This window comes from Gopherus flavomarginatus, chromosome 7 (assembly GCF_025201925.1).
Source record: "Gopherus flavomarginatus isolate rGopFla2 chromosome 7, rGopFla2.mat.asm, whole genome shotgun sequence".
NCBI classification, from domain to species: Eukaryota; Metazoa; Chordata; order Testudines; family Testudinidae; genus Gopherus; species Gopherus flavomarginatus.
In genome coordinates, this window is record NC_066623.1 from 102,773,502 (window position 1) to 102,787,380 (window position 13,879).

The 13,879-nt window shown below is 45.6% G+C and overlaps 1 protein-coding gene across 2 annotated transcripts in view; it reads right to left on the bottom strand.

Annotated features, from left to right (window-relative positions):
• The window catches only part of PRKAA2 (protein kinase AMP-activated catalytic subunit alpha 2), a 60,857-nt gene extending 48,055 nt beyond the window's left edge, over positions 1-12,802 (bottom strand). Inside the window, exons 1-2 of one of the 2 annotated variants that reach the window (XM_050962042.1) lie at positions 12,694-12,793; positions 492-633 (exon numbers count right to left, since the gene is read on the bottom strand). In XM_050962042.1, the coding sequence (XP_050817999.1) occupies positions 492-633; positions 12,694-12,787 (236 nt within the window). In that variant the 5' untranslated portion in view covers positions 12,788-12,793. Of the gene's footprint in view, positions 1-491; positions 634-12,693 lie in introns of both variants that reach the window. The other variant, XM_050962043.1, reaches the window with a different exon arrangement.
• Between the last annotated feature and the right edge of the window lie 1,077 nt (positions 12,803-13,879).

Below are 13,879 nucleotides of genomic sequence, written 5' to 3' on the forward strand. Positions count from 1 at the left end.
TCTCATTGACTTCAATGTAGCAAGACTGGGCCCTAACCCAGCAAAAACCTGTACACCTGTTTAGCTTTGTATATTACTGGGAGTCATTCCACTGAAGTCGAGTAAAGTGAAGCACATGTGTAAGACTTGTAGGATTAAAGCCTTAATTTATAACTCGGTAGGTTCATAACTAGAACTGCACGAAGGCAGCCTGATCCAAAGCCCTTTGAAATCACTGATTTCAATGGGCATGGGACAAGCCCATAATGAATAGATGTCTCAACTTATTTGCAAAAAGTTACAAAATGTCTTGAATGAATTATTTAGAGAATATTAATTAGCTGGCTCTGCTCACTGTTTCTCAAAATGGAAACTTACTATTTCACTCTTTTCCATCTTTGGCAAGTGTAATTTGCTAGTAAAACGGAAATGCATTCAAGAGAATTCCCTCTGATGCACTATAGGATTGAAATGGAATCTGAACAAAGAGAAGCAGCAGCAATAGTACTTACAGTTTGATAATATGAGGGTGCCGAAAAAGTTTTAGGTTTTGAATTTCTCTCTTGATTTTCCCAACCACATCCAAACTCCGAATTTTCTGTCTATTTAAAATTTTTACAGCTACTTTATGTCCTGTCAGCTGGTGTTCTCCAACTAATGGAAAGAGAACATTAGAATGTCACTAAAGAGAATGCAATGACCTGTAGGAGTAATTTAGCTTACTGATATAGGTGGGTTCCAAGGGACCAATGAAAGGAGGGTCATAATGGGTAAATTGTCTGAAAGTTGGGAACCAGAGGCCTGCACAGGGGACTGGTGTTTGGATTCCACGACTCAGCTGACTAATAAAGGGATATCATCTCTAGGTTAGTGATTCAAGTCCAAGCCACGTTGTTGTCACCATCTGCAGATGACTCAGTGGCCCTGTGTGAAATGAGTCTGGTGATCTCAGTCCAGGCCCCAAGCCTGAATTTATGATGTAGACACTTTACAGAAAGTTTCAGAGGCCACAGCTCTGGTGAACACAGAAATTATGCGGTCAGAGAACTTGTTTCTGAGGCACTTTTCCCATGCACTCCTATGAAAGGGATGAGCTTATGCAGCATTCAAAGTCCTCCCATCCTCACCCAGGATGGAGAGAGTGGAACTGAGCATTATCTATGAAGTTCTATACAGAGTGCTCAAAATCCTGCAAGCTGTACTGAAGGATAACAAGTCTATTCATGTTTTACCCAGAGATCAACAAGCAAGTAGTTGCTGACTAGTTATGTATTTTAAAGTGCAGCTTTGTTGTCACTGAAGGTCAAGCCATTAGGGAGGTGAAAGGATGGAGTTAACCCTGTCTCTCCCCTCATATTGCAATCCTTCCCGTAACTACAGATATTTCTAATCCCTCCTGTGCTGCCTTCTGTTTCTAACCACATTAAACTAAGCTACTTTCTCTTGCCCACAAAGCCCTGCAGGTATCATACACTGGGATTTTCCAAGCATGCCTTATCGAGCGCTTCAGTAGAGCAAGCCAAACTCTGCTCTGAGTTGTACTGGCCCAAATCACTTACATGGGTGGCAGTGGTGTAACACGATACGAGAATGTGGCTCAGAGTTTTTAACTTAATGTGAAATTTCCCAGCTTTTGTCAGCTTAAGCCAGCCTCCTTCTGTCACCACTTAATGAATTACTTCTTGTGAGAACTAGAAAACGCTTATTAGCTGTTAAAATGCATTTAGACTGAATGACAGATTATGTTCACGTTCCATACTCTGGACTTGATGAATACTTCAACCACCCTCTCCCGAACTGTTTTCACCATAACCAAGGGGTCCAGTCCTGAAGGCCTTACACAGACATCTATCTTTGCAAAAGCTTAGTAAACACGTAGTGGAAATTTCAGGATTTACCCCTGATAAAATAAGCAGAGACACATTTTCATGTGGTCTTTAGGGGAGGGCTGTCTGGAAAAGAATTCCATTTGGCAATTTTTTTAAAATGTAAACATCTTTTTTCATTCTGCATTAGAACAAAAGGTAGACCTTTAAAAACTGCCATGAGTGTGAGATATTATGACTCTCACCCTTCCCCTAAGAACAGACAATAACCCAGTGCTTAGGATCCTCACATGCGAGACTGACACTCTGCTTTGCTGAAAATTTCCCAACCAGCTCTAGTTATAGTGTCCTCTAGGGAGTAGGATGCCAGGAAGGGACTTGCCTTTACATAGGGCTTCCAGTTCTTCAAGGGAGAATTTGATTAATACAAGGTTTATGTGCCCACTTAAGCCTTAGGCCTTGTCTACACTACAGGGGAAATTCAATCTAAGCTACGCAATTTGAGTTATGTAAATCGCGTAACTCAAATATACATAGCTTAGACCTACTTACCACAGGGGCCATATTATGTGGTGTTGACAGGAGATGCTCTCCTGTCGAATTCCCCTTCTCTTCTCGATCTGGTGGAGTACAGGAGTCAACAGGAGAGCAATCTGCAGTCGATTTAGTGGTTCTTCATGAGACCTGCTAAACTGATCGTTGATGCATCAATCACTGCTCAATTCCCGCCCCCCTCCAGTAAGTGTAGAAAGCCCTCAGTGAACTGACAGGGCTTAAATGTTATTTACATGATGCATAGATCTTAAACGAGCCCTCTGTACAGGGGTTATGTTCAGCAGAAAGATATAATCAAGAATAATAACAAGTTCTAGACTGTTATGTAGTCTGGCGTAGATTACTTTCCCTATAGAGTCTTAGCACACAAGTGCTAAAAACAAACAAAAAATACTGAAAAAAATATGTCCCTGAACGGGCAGTCTGTCTCTGTGGAGCTCATATCCAAGGCTAAATTGCAAGGATTTACAGCATGTAAAGATTAGGTTAATCAGAAATAGATATACATAAATCACAGGGAAGAATATTCATTGTCACACAGGGGTAGAGTAAATCTCAAATAACCTAGTCTTAAAAATAGAACTTTACACGCTTAAATAATTACATGCAATCCTCCCGGTGTGCAAAATAACAGCAAAGGCCAAATTCTGCCGAAATCTTTACTCAATGGGAGTTTCCACAGTTGTGTTTCTTGGCTCCTGAATACTGCAGTGAGAAACCAATTCTTAAGACTGCTAGTAAGCCCTGATTTTAGGGGAGATGCTGCTGCTGCAAACTTCAGTATATTCTTTAGAAATACAGGTCAGAGAGAAATGGGTTGGTGGTGTTTGTCTCCTATTGAGCACATTGGGACTGAATTTGCTCTCACTCACACCGAAGTAAATTGGGAGTAATTCTACTGAGGTTAGTGGAATCACATCCCATTAAAAACGGTGTGTGAGAGCTTGGAATTAGACTCATTCCTTGTGATTGAACAGCCTGTGTCACAAAGTGTTCTGTGTGTCTGAAGCCAAAATTATAAAAAGGAAGCTCCTGGCATATCATAGCAAGAATGCCTCTGGCATTAACATTTATGTCGCAGTTTACAACTTGAAAGCCTTTAACACCGTTTTTTTTTTTTTTTTGCCCATAATTTTAGAAATGGTGAGGAGCCTGCAAAGACTTACACATGTTTAACTTGACATAGAGTGGGTGGAATTCTGGCTCAGCTGATGTTAATGGGAGTCTTTCTTGACACTGAGACTTCAAAGAGGCCAGAACTTCAACCTGTAAGTCATCCCATTGCTACTCACAGCATGCAAACATAAGTACCTGTATAAATTTTTGCAGGATTGGTTAATATTTTGCTTTTAGCTTCATATAGTTAATTTCCATTACATAACATCCTTCCCATGCCTAAATTAGAACACATGCCAAAAACTAGTTTCTTCCATTCCTCTCTGTCATTTGCTGCTACTTCTCTCTCTTCTATGGCACAGAGATGACCTGTTCTACTCTCCTAGCTAAGAGGTCTTCTTCAGGTTCTCTTGACTGCCCTCATTTCCTTACACCTTCATGGGGGAATCTGTGTGTTGGTAGCTGGAGTACATGCCTCAGATATGTCCAGTGCATCCTTCTGATTCTGGTGGCAATGAATGAGCCAATAGTTGGTGATTTCTCAGAACTCTTCATTGTAACAAAGTCTTTCCAGCCAATGCCCAGAATCTTTCACAGACATTTATTTTCAGAAGTATCTAGTTCTCTGTCTACAATTTTTGGTAAATACCCAGCTCTCGCACCCGCAGACATACCTTAGCACTCAGATTATGTTTGAACTGAAAATTTTCAGTTTTGTCCTGATGCTACATATCTTTAATTACCATACATTTAGTAAATGCTCTGTGTGCCTTTTCTATCGTTGATGTCACTTATTTTACTATCTTCCATAGGAATCAACTTTATTTAAGTCTTTAAAATAAATCTATAGTTTGATAATTACACAGCTAAGGCGTTCTCTGTATGAAAAGAGATCCAAAATTTAATCTAAAGCAGGGGGAAACCAATGAAACCACTGACATATTTTAAGAGTTTAAAATCACTACATTTTTAAAAAGCTGATTTATTTCTACTTGAGAATATGCTTAATGCACTCTAATACATATTTTCTAAAATAATGCCATAATCAGCTGTTTCTATCTAACAGCATTGGATTACTTAGAGTTACCAAACAGTTAATGTTTCTTATATTACATTCATAAGGTGGGGCACAGGTGGGGTTTTTGTTTATTTTGGTTTTGATTATTTTTTTTGATTACACTGAAAACTTGCTTACAATAAACACAAAGATACAATGACATTCGTACTCAGGGAGGCCACATAATAATAATCTGAAGCACAAGACAGGGAGTAATAATTGTTTTATGGATAAACCCTGCCATTAAATTATTAACAGCATATCATTTTAAAGGCTTTAAGCAGATCACTAAAAGCACATTGCAGTGTCTGAGTGCGAACAGGAGCAGAGAGTGAAAATGACAGAGCAGTAAGTAATGCTGTTACCATTCTGGGTGAACGAGGTCATTATTATTAGCAAAGAGATAAACACTGCCAGAGATTCTTTCCTCAATAAGAGTATCCCAAAAATAAAACACTTGGCCACCCTTGAAAGCAAAAGCACCGCTTGGCATGTCCCATTTACTTTATAATATTTAAAACAATAAAATGAACGGTAATATGCTAAAGTTTGTATTATACATGCAAGTCAGGGATTTAACTATGGGCTGAGGTAAACAGGGTCATTCTCATTGTGCAGTACATATAAAATACCAATCATCAGTATTAGGAGGCATCTTTGCATCTCTTGGGATTCTGGAAATTACAGCTTCCCAAGGACTGCTATAATTTACAGCACCCTTTGCCGTGCTGCTTATGGGCTGCTCTGTAGCCCAGAATTTCTAGAAAATGCTACACTAAAGCAACCCTCCTTCGACATTTGTGAGGGGGACAGTGTATGGCCACTTATGTGACCCTGAACTGGTAGAATTCTTCCCAGGCCCTTTGTGGCATAGTTCTGGAAGGAAGTCAGTCCCTCTTCCAGCCAGGGTTAATGTAGCATGTACATGGAAAAGGGGGAGTCGGTGAGAAAGGGGACTGGAATAGACCACATCAAAATCTATAGACCTTGCATCAGGGTGGATAAGCCCACAGGACATATGATTTGGCAGGACAATAGAAACCCCATATTTAAGGCCTACAAATCACACACTTCAACAGTATGATGCTTAGTCATACTTTGCATGTGCCCACCGAAGCGCCTTCCATTGGAGAATCTCAAACAATTTTCCAATATGAAAGAATTATACCATGCCACATCTCTTGTGGTCAGTAAGAATGATATAACTGCTTTAGCTGGGGAAACTGAGGCACCACAAAGTAAAGTGGCTTGGTCACAGTCATGCAGAAGTGACACAGCCAGGAACAGAACCCAGATCTCAGCCCTGTGTTCAGCACAGTCCTTTAGATGCCAATGACACATTATATGCTAATATGTATTTACATCGCTCCCATCTTCAGTCATTAGGCCAGACTGGGCCTGAAAGATTGTATATAAAGAAATAATGCTGCTGAATAGCTTATCTTCTTTCCATCCCTGAAAAACAACACACACCTTTGCAGGGTTTTTTTTTTAAGTTCAAACACATTAATAATTAAAAATTACAGTCTGCTTTGTAATCCATCTTTTGCTTACAGTAAGCATTAGATACAGAGATATTATTGTTTCAGTCCCCAGTGCCTCGTTAAGCTTACACGTATGGCTTGAGAGACAAAGAGTGACTATAAATTGCCTTTTAAACACTTCAGGTTTCTAATGTAGCTGTTTCCATCCAGAGGAATCTTTCCATGCTGGAGTAAACACACTTTCCTGCCCTGTTCAGTAGGCTGCTGTGGCTAGCCTTCATTTTATCTTTGGTGGTTAGCTTGTGTTCTGTTCTTTCCAATGATTTTATCTTAAGCTACTGGGTCAAGTTGGGAGTTTGTGTTCCTCTACACTATACACAGTGGGGAATAACTGGCTAGGAGTTAGTACTGCTGAAAAGGATCTGAGGATTACAGTAGATCACGAATTGAATATGAGTCAACAATGTGATGCCGTTGCTAAAAAGGGTCGTATCATTCTGGGTGGTATTAACAGGAATGTGATATGTAAGACATGGCATGTAATTATCCCACTCCAGTTGGCACTGGTGAAGCCTCATTTGGAGTACCATGTCAATCCTGGGCACCACCCCTTAGGAAAGATGTAGACAAACTGGAGACAGTCCAGAGGTGAGCAACAAACATGAAAAATGCTCTCTGAGGAAAGGTTAAAAAAGCTGGGCATGTTTTGTCTTGAGAAAAGAAGAATGAGGGGGGCCCCTGATAACAGCTCTTAAGAGCTGTTATAAAGAGGATAGTGATCAATTGTCAGAGGCTGTTAAAAAGAGGACAGTTCTCCCTATCCACTGGAGGTTAGTCAAGTATTAATCTGCTTAATCTGCAGCAAGGGAGATTTATGGTAGATATTAAGGAAAAGTTTCTAATTACAAGGATAGTTAAGCTCTGGAATAGGTTCCAAAGGAGGTTGTGGAATCCCCATCACTGGAAGTTTTTAAGAAGAGGCTGGACAAACACCTGTCAGGGGTGGTCTAGGTTTACTTGGTTCTGCCTCAGCGCAGCGGGGGGACTTGATGACTTCTTGAGGTCCTTCCAGCCACTTCTATGATTCTGTGTTGTGGAAGCTATGAAACTTGTTGCTCGAAGTACAGGAACAATTTTTCATGTACTAATATTAGAAATCGGTTGTAGAAATGTAGATCTTGCAACTAATTTCCCCCAGGTTCTGGGGGGGGCGGGAGGAGGGAATACTGGTTCCTGTCCTTTGCTCACACACAGCCCAAAATAAAAGATTCTCTCCTCCCCTGATTCTGATGGACAGGCGATAATATGAGCATATCTTGGAAAAACGAAGAGCAAGAAGCAGATGGTGTGTAGCACATTCCCTTTTGGTACCTGGTGGTTGTCTGCTGGGAAACCTCCATGAAGTAATGTTGCTAGAACTCTGCTCCACGCCTTCCCCTCCCTCTTAGGAGTGAGGTGAGCAGTAGTGGGGTGTGGGATTCAGCCAGTGGCAGCAAACCTTCTCAATAGCATTGGCTGCCATTGGCAATGGGGTGACCTTACTACGTGCGTAGAGGGGAAAACCATGCTTAGGCCTGGGGAGGAGTGCTACTTTGATGCACAGATCCTTGGGGTTGGCAGGCTGTACCCCTCCATGGGATCACAAAGCCTTCCCTTTAGAGGGAAAGTGTGGGGATACTCCACAGAGGAGAGAATCAGAGATTTTGATGTAGTCTTTCCTCCTAAAGAGAGAGGCCCACAGGGCCCAAAGACTCTAATACTCCTGGATTATCAGCATCACTGCCATTTTACAGTGCACTTCTTCCTTTATTTTATTACACATGTTCAGGGCCTGATGCAAAGCCTATTATAGTCAATAGATGTCTTCTCCTGATTTCAGTGGCCTGACACAAGCCCCTTAGAGCTTTCAGCTCTTGACATTTGCCATGAGCTATTGGGAAGAGAAGTGGAATTTCTCAGAAAGTTAATACAAACAAAACCAAATAATTTGCTTTCTCAGTTATTCCCTAGAAGAGAAAGATGGGAGGGCTGTGTTTGAAATTGGCTTTAGTCACTTTGATGAGTATTCTGGCCAATTTCTGCAATGCTGAAAACCACAAACAGAAGTGACTCTGGGACTATCATGGCCTGGGCTAGTGGAAGTTAGTCTGGTGGTGAACATGACCAGGATAATGAGAGAAAAAGCAGAAGTCATCTAGTTCTTACAACGAGGCAATGACTGCAAGGGCTAGTCATGAACGCTGATCGCAGCCTCAGAAACACCAAGACAAAAGAAAATTTATAGTGTTACTCTTCTTAAGTACCTACTTCTTCTATTGAACATTGCATTATTATCAGCATTTGGCAAACATGCATCGTAAGAACATAATATAAGAACGGCCGTACCGGGTCAAACCAAAGGTCCATCTAGCCCAGTATCTGTCTACCGACAGTGGCCAATGCCAGGTGCCCCAGAGGGAGTGAAGCTAACAGGCAATGATCAAGTGATCTCTCTCCTGCCATCCATCTCCATCCTCTGATGAACAGAGGCTAGGGATGCCATTCTTTACCCTTCCTGGCTAATAGCCATTTATGGACTTAGCCACCATGAATTTATCCAGTTCCCTTTTAAACATTGTTATAGTCCCAGCCTTCACAACCTCCTCAGGCAAGGAGTTCCACAAGTTGACTGTGCGCTGTGTGAAGAAGAACTTCCTTTTATTTGTTTTAAACCTGCTACCTATTAATTTCATTTGGTGACCCCTAGTTCTTGTATTATGGGAATAAGTAAATAACTTTTCCTTATCCACTTTCTCAACATCACTCATGATTTTATATACCGCTATCATATCCCCCCTTAGTCTCCTCTTTTCCAAGCTGAAGAGGCCTAGCCTCTTTAATCTTTCTTCATATGGGACCCTCTCCAAACCCTTAATCATTTTAGTTGCCCTTTTCTGAACCTTTTCTAGTGCTAGAATATCTTTTTTGAGGTGAGGAGACCACATCTGTACATAGTATTCAGGATGTGGGCGTACCATGGATTTATATAAGGGCAATAATATATTCTCAGTCTTATTCTCTATCTCCTTTTTAATGATTCTTAACATCTTGTTTGCTTTTTTGACCGCCTCTGCACACTGCGTGGACATCTTCAGAGAACTATCCACGATGACGCCAAGATCTTTTTCCTGACTCGTTGTAGCTAAATTAGCCCCCATCATATTGTATGTATAGTTAGGGTTATTTTTTCCAATGTGCATCACTTTACATTTATCCACATTAAATTTCATTTGCCATTTTGTTGCCCAATCACTTAGTTTTGTAAGTGGTTAGCAAGGCGCGTGCAGAAGAGATGTAAACAAATCTCTTTCTAAAAATGGCCCTTTCTGATTTAGGACAATGTGGCCGTGATCTTGGCTGGGGCTATTGGGTGATGACATAATATGTTTACTGCCATTATTAATTACTATACTTTTGCCTACACCTAATGAAACCCCCGCGACCTGTAATCTCACTGTTGTCTTTGACTTGTCTCACAACTCCTTCTAGCTACTCAGCCCATCCCATCTTGGATCTCTTGCTGAATCCTGTTACCTCTTTCTCATTTAACCAAAATCCAGTCCCCTATGATTCTATGATCCCTCATCTTCAAGAAATCCCTTATTTTTTTCCTCCTTGATCCCCACACCTTTTCCCTTATATTTTCTTATCTTTGAAGAGTACGCTTTTGTGGGGCAGGAACAGTGACTTCCCTAATGCACTGTGCAAAGTGATAGTGCCAGATCACTAGCGTTATTAAAAACAAATCAGCCTGAAAAATGGTTGTAAAATGACTACATATATCATATTCTTAGTGAATAGGAAATAATTATGCAAAATATATATATGCTTGAATTGATAGCTCATAATAGATCTAATTTCCTTCATGTTTCTTGTTAGAACATAATGATTACAGGCTACTCTAGTGCTCATTAAATCAAAATTGCTATAATTTAGCACACAAAGAACACACCTAGTTTAATCTCAGTTTGGAAACCATAAATCCACTTTGCATACGCCGAACTCCCACTAGAAAAGGGGACAGTGTTTTAGGCAAAGTACTGAGAAAAATTATACGTATAAGGCACTAATCCATGAAAAGAACTTTTCTTAAATCTGAATTGGTTATATTACTTTAAACATCTTTGGGAAACTGCTGGCTGTGTGTGAAAGTCAGGATTGTATACAGGAATGATTTAATTATTTAAATGATCCCTTTTTGCCCTGTTTATTTATCCCAATAATTCTTTATTCTAGGCATTTGGGATTTTTTGAGTGAAGAGGAACTTTTTTTTTCATAGAGACCAGATGAATTGTGTATTTTTCTTTGGTACTGTTATATGAGAAGAGTCAAAATTCAACTTAACGTTGGAATTAATAGGAAAAAAAGAAGGTGCATGTACTTTTATTCAAAATCTTTCAGACAACTGAGGCAAAGCTTGTATCTGACTTGAAAGTGCAAGGTGACTTCTGACTGATCACGGATCAGCCTCTGCTGTATAAATCAACCCTTACTCCCTATCCCTTCTGCTACAGTTCTCAACTCAAAGCCGCTTTGATTTTGGGAGTATGATGTATTTAGGGATAGGGAGAAGAAATCACCTTTGGCTCTTGCTCACCACCCCTATTCCCCAATGTGACACCTACATCTTCTATAGCGGTGACACAGATGGAGCTCAAGGCTGACACAACAGGTGCGAAGATGCTGGTCATTAGTGTATAGCTAAGACAGGTCCCTTCAGTCACCACTTCGTTCCCAATCTCCTCCATACGCAGAAATGAACATTTGAACACTCTCTATTCTTACCCACAGGCAAACAAGGAATGCAAAGGTTAGGGTTAGACATGACTGCATATGGTTATTAAAGAGTGAGGGTTGAATCCCCCTGAAACCTCCTGCTCGCACCCATTCAGCATTCCTCAGCCACAATTACCCTCTTCTCTCCAGGAGTAGCCTGCGTCCCTACTTTTCACCAGCCCCACACAATATCCCACAGGCAGCAGGGACACTCCAGCTTTAGGAAGGGCACATACTAGGTGAAGAGGGAAGCATTCAGTTCTTAAAGTCAACACCCACTAGGACTAGGGTGACCAGAGAGCAAGTGTGAAAAATCAGGATGGGGTGGGAGTAATAGGTGCCTATATAAGAAAAAGCCCTGAATATTGAGACTATCCATGTGAAATTAGGACATTTGGTCACCCTAACACCCACATTCTTTCGTGTGAACAATAGGCAGGGTATCATTCAGCTGTAATCACCACACTGCTGCCCAAGCCAATTCTCTGCAGCATGCCTGGCTCCCACAGCCTGGTACCTACGTGGCTTGACATTGTGCTGCTGCCTCAACATGCCCGTGACAAATATTTCCAGGCTCGGTTGCCAGGTCTGGTTCCCTGCACAGGAATCCCAGTCACTGTGGTCTCTGGCAACAGCAACCAACCATAAGAAAGCCTGTTCCCTGCCTGCAACCATGGCGAGGGTACCAGGCAGGCATAGAGGAAGTGGATTCCACATGCTGCCCGCCTGGCCTGGTTTCTGAAGGGTAGGGAAAGGCTGCACAGCGGACGGAGGGCAAGAGGACAGGCGGTGGAGTGGTGAGGGTGACGCAGGGAAGAGGGTCTCACATAGTACATGCTTACAGGTTGCACAGGCCTCACCTGTTGCACTCAGGAGCGGCACCAGGGTTTTTGGCGCCCTAGGCAGGGGTCCTTCCGCGCTTCCGGTCAGCGGCAATCCGGCGGCGGGGGGGTCCTTCCGCACTCCCGGTCTTTGGGGCACTTCAGCTGCGGGTCCCGGAGCAAGTGAAGGATCCGCCGCTGAATTGCCATCGAAGACCTGGAGCGCAGAAGGACCCCCTGTCGCCAGGGCCGGTGCTTCCATTTAGGTGACCGCGCCAGGATTTGGGAGGGCGGCAGACTGCTTCGGAGGACCTCCCACAGGCTTGCCTGTGGATGGTCTGCTGGTCCCGCGGCTCTGGTGGAGCATCAACAGGCGTGCCTGCAGGAGGTCCACCAGAGCCATGGGACCAGCGAGCCGGCCCTGCGCCTAGGGCACCAAAAACCCTGGCACCGCTCCTGCCCGCCGCTGAATTGCCGCTGAAGACGTGGAGCGCGGAAGGACCCCCCGCCGCCGAATTGCCGAGGGCCGCAAAATGCTGCCCTCCCAAATCCTGGTGCCCTAGGCGACCGCCTAGGTTGCCTAAATGGGAGCGCCGGCCCTGGTTGCACTGGGCATAGGCGAGGGGATAGGACACCACACAGTGCATCCGTCATGATCCATGAGGGAGGGTGCAGGCCGGTGGAGGGAACTGGAGGGCTGAACGGTACATGCAGTGGTGGCAAGAGGGACACCGCACGCTGCGTGTGCAGGGCAGGGAATGGGAGGTGGCACGTACTGGGGCAGGGGATGGGGCTGCACGGCTGGTGCCCTGGGGGGGAAGGGAGCTCGGGGGGCTGCACGGGGCATGCACAGGGCACTGCCCGCTGCGGGCCCTGGGGGAAGGGAGCGAGGGGGCTGCCGGGGGCGGGCCCTGCGGGAAAGGGGGCTCGTGTCTGCCCAGTCCGTGGAGCAGAAGCGAGGGGCTGCGTCCCGCCCGGCGCCGCTGCTCCCGCAGCCGAGCGATCCCGGTTCCCGCCGCGCCCAGCCCCGGTACTCAGCTCTTGACTTTGCCGAAGGTGCCGACCCCGAGGGTGTCCCCCAGCGCGTAGTGCCCGATCTTCACCCGCCCGTCGTGCTTCTGCTTCTCAGCCATCTTCGCTGCGCGCCGCCGGAGGGACCACAATGCAGCAGGGCCGGGCGGGGGGGGGCGCAGGCAGAGGGGCGGCCCGGGGCAGGGCGATGCCAGCCTGGGCGGGGGGTGGCACGGGGGAGGGGGACTGATGGCCTGGGGCCAGGCTGGGGGATGGGCATAGCGCAAGGGCAGGCCGGGAGGGAAGCAAGGTGCATGGTGCACACACGGGGGAGGAGGGGAGGATGCCAGGCTGAGGGGTGGGTGCCAGGCTGAGGGGTGGGTGCCAGGCTTGGGAGTGGGAGAGGAATGGCAGAGTGTCAGGCTAGCAAGGTGCATGGTCCATGCACAGGGGGAGGAGGGGTGGGGTGCCAGGCTGAGGGTAGGTGCCAGGCTTGGGAGTGGGAGAGGAATGGCAGAGTGTCAGGCTAGCAGGGTGCGTGGTCCATGCACAGTGGGAGATGGGGTAGGGTGCCAGGCTGAGGGGTGGGTGCCAGGCTTGGGAGCGGGAGAGGAATGGCAGAGCGTCAGGCTAGCAGGGTGCATGGTGCACACACAGGGGAGGAGGGGAGGATGCCAGGCTGAGGGGTGGGTGCCAGGCCTGGGAGCGGGAGAGGAATGGCAGAGTGTCAGGCTAGCAGGGTGCATGGTGCATGCACAGTGGGAGGTGGGGTAGGGTGCCAGGCTGAGGGGTGGGTGCCAGGCTTGGGAGCGGGAGAGGAATGGCAGAGTGTCAGGCTAGCAGGGTGCATGGTCCATGCACAGGGGGAGGAGGGGTGGGTGCCAGGCTTGGGAGCGGGAGAGGAATGGCAGAGTGTCAGGCTAGCAGGGTGCGTGGTCCATGCACAGGGGGAGGAAGGTTGGGTGCCAGGCTGAGGGGTGGGTGCCAGGCTTGGGAGTGGAAGAGGAATGGCAGAGCGTCAGGCTAGCAGGGTGCATGGTGCACACACAGGGGAGGAGGGGAGGATGCCAGGCTGAGGGGTGGGTGCCAGGCCTGGGAGCGGGAGAGGAATGGCAGAGTGTCAGGCTAGCAAGGTGCATGGTCCATGCACAGGGGGAGGTGGGGTGGGGTGCCAGGCTGAGGGTAGGTGCCAGGCTTGGGAGTGGGAGAGGAAT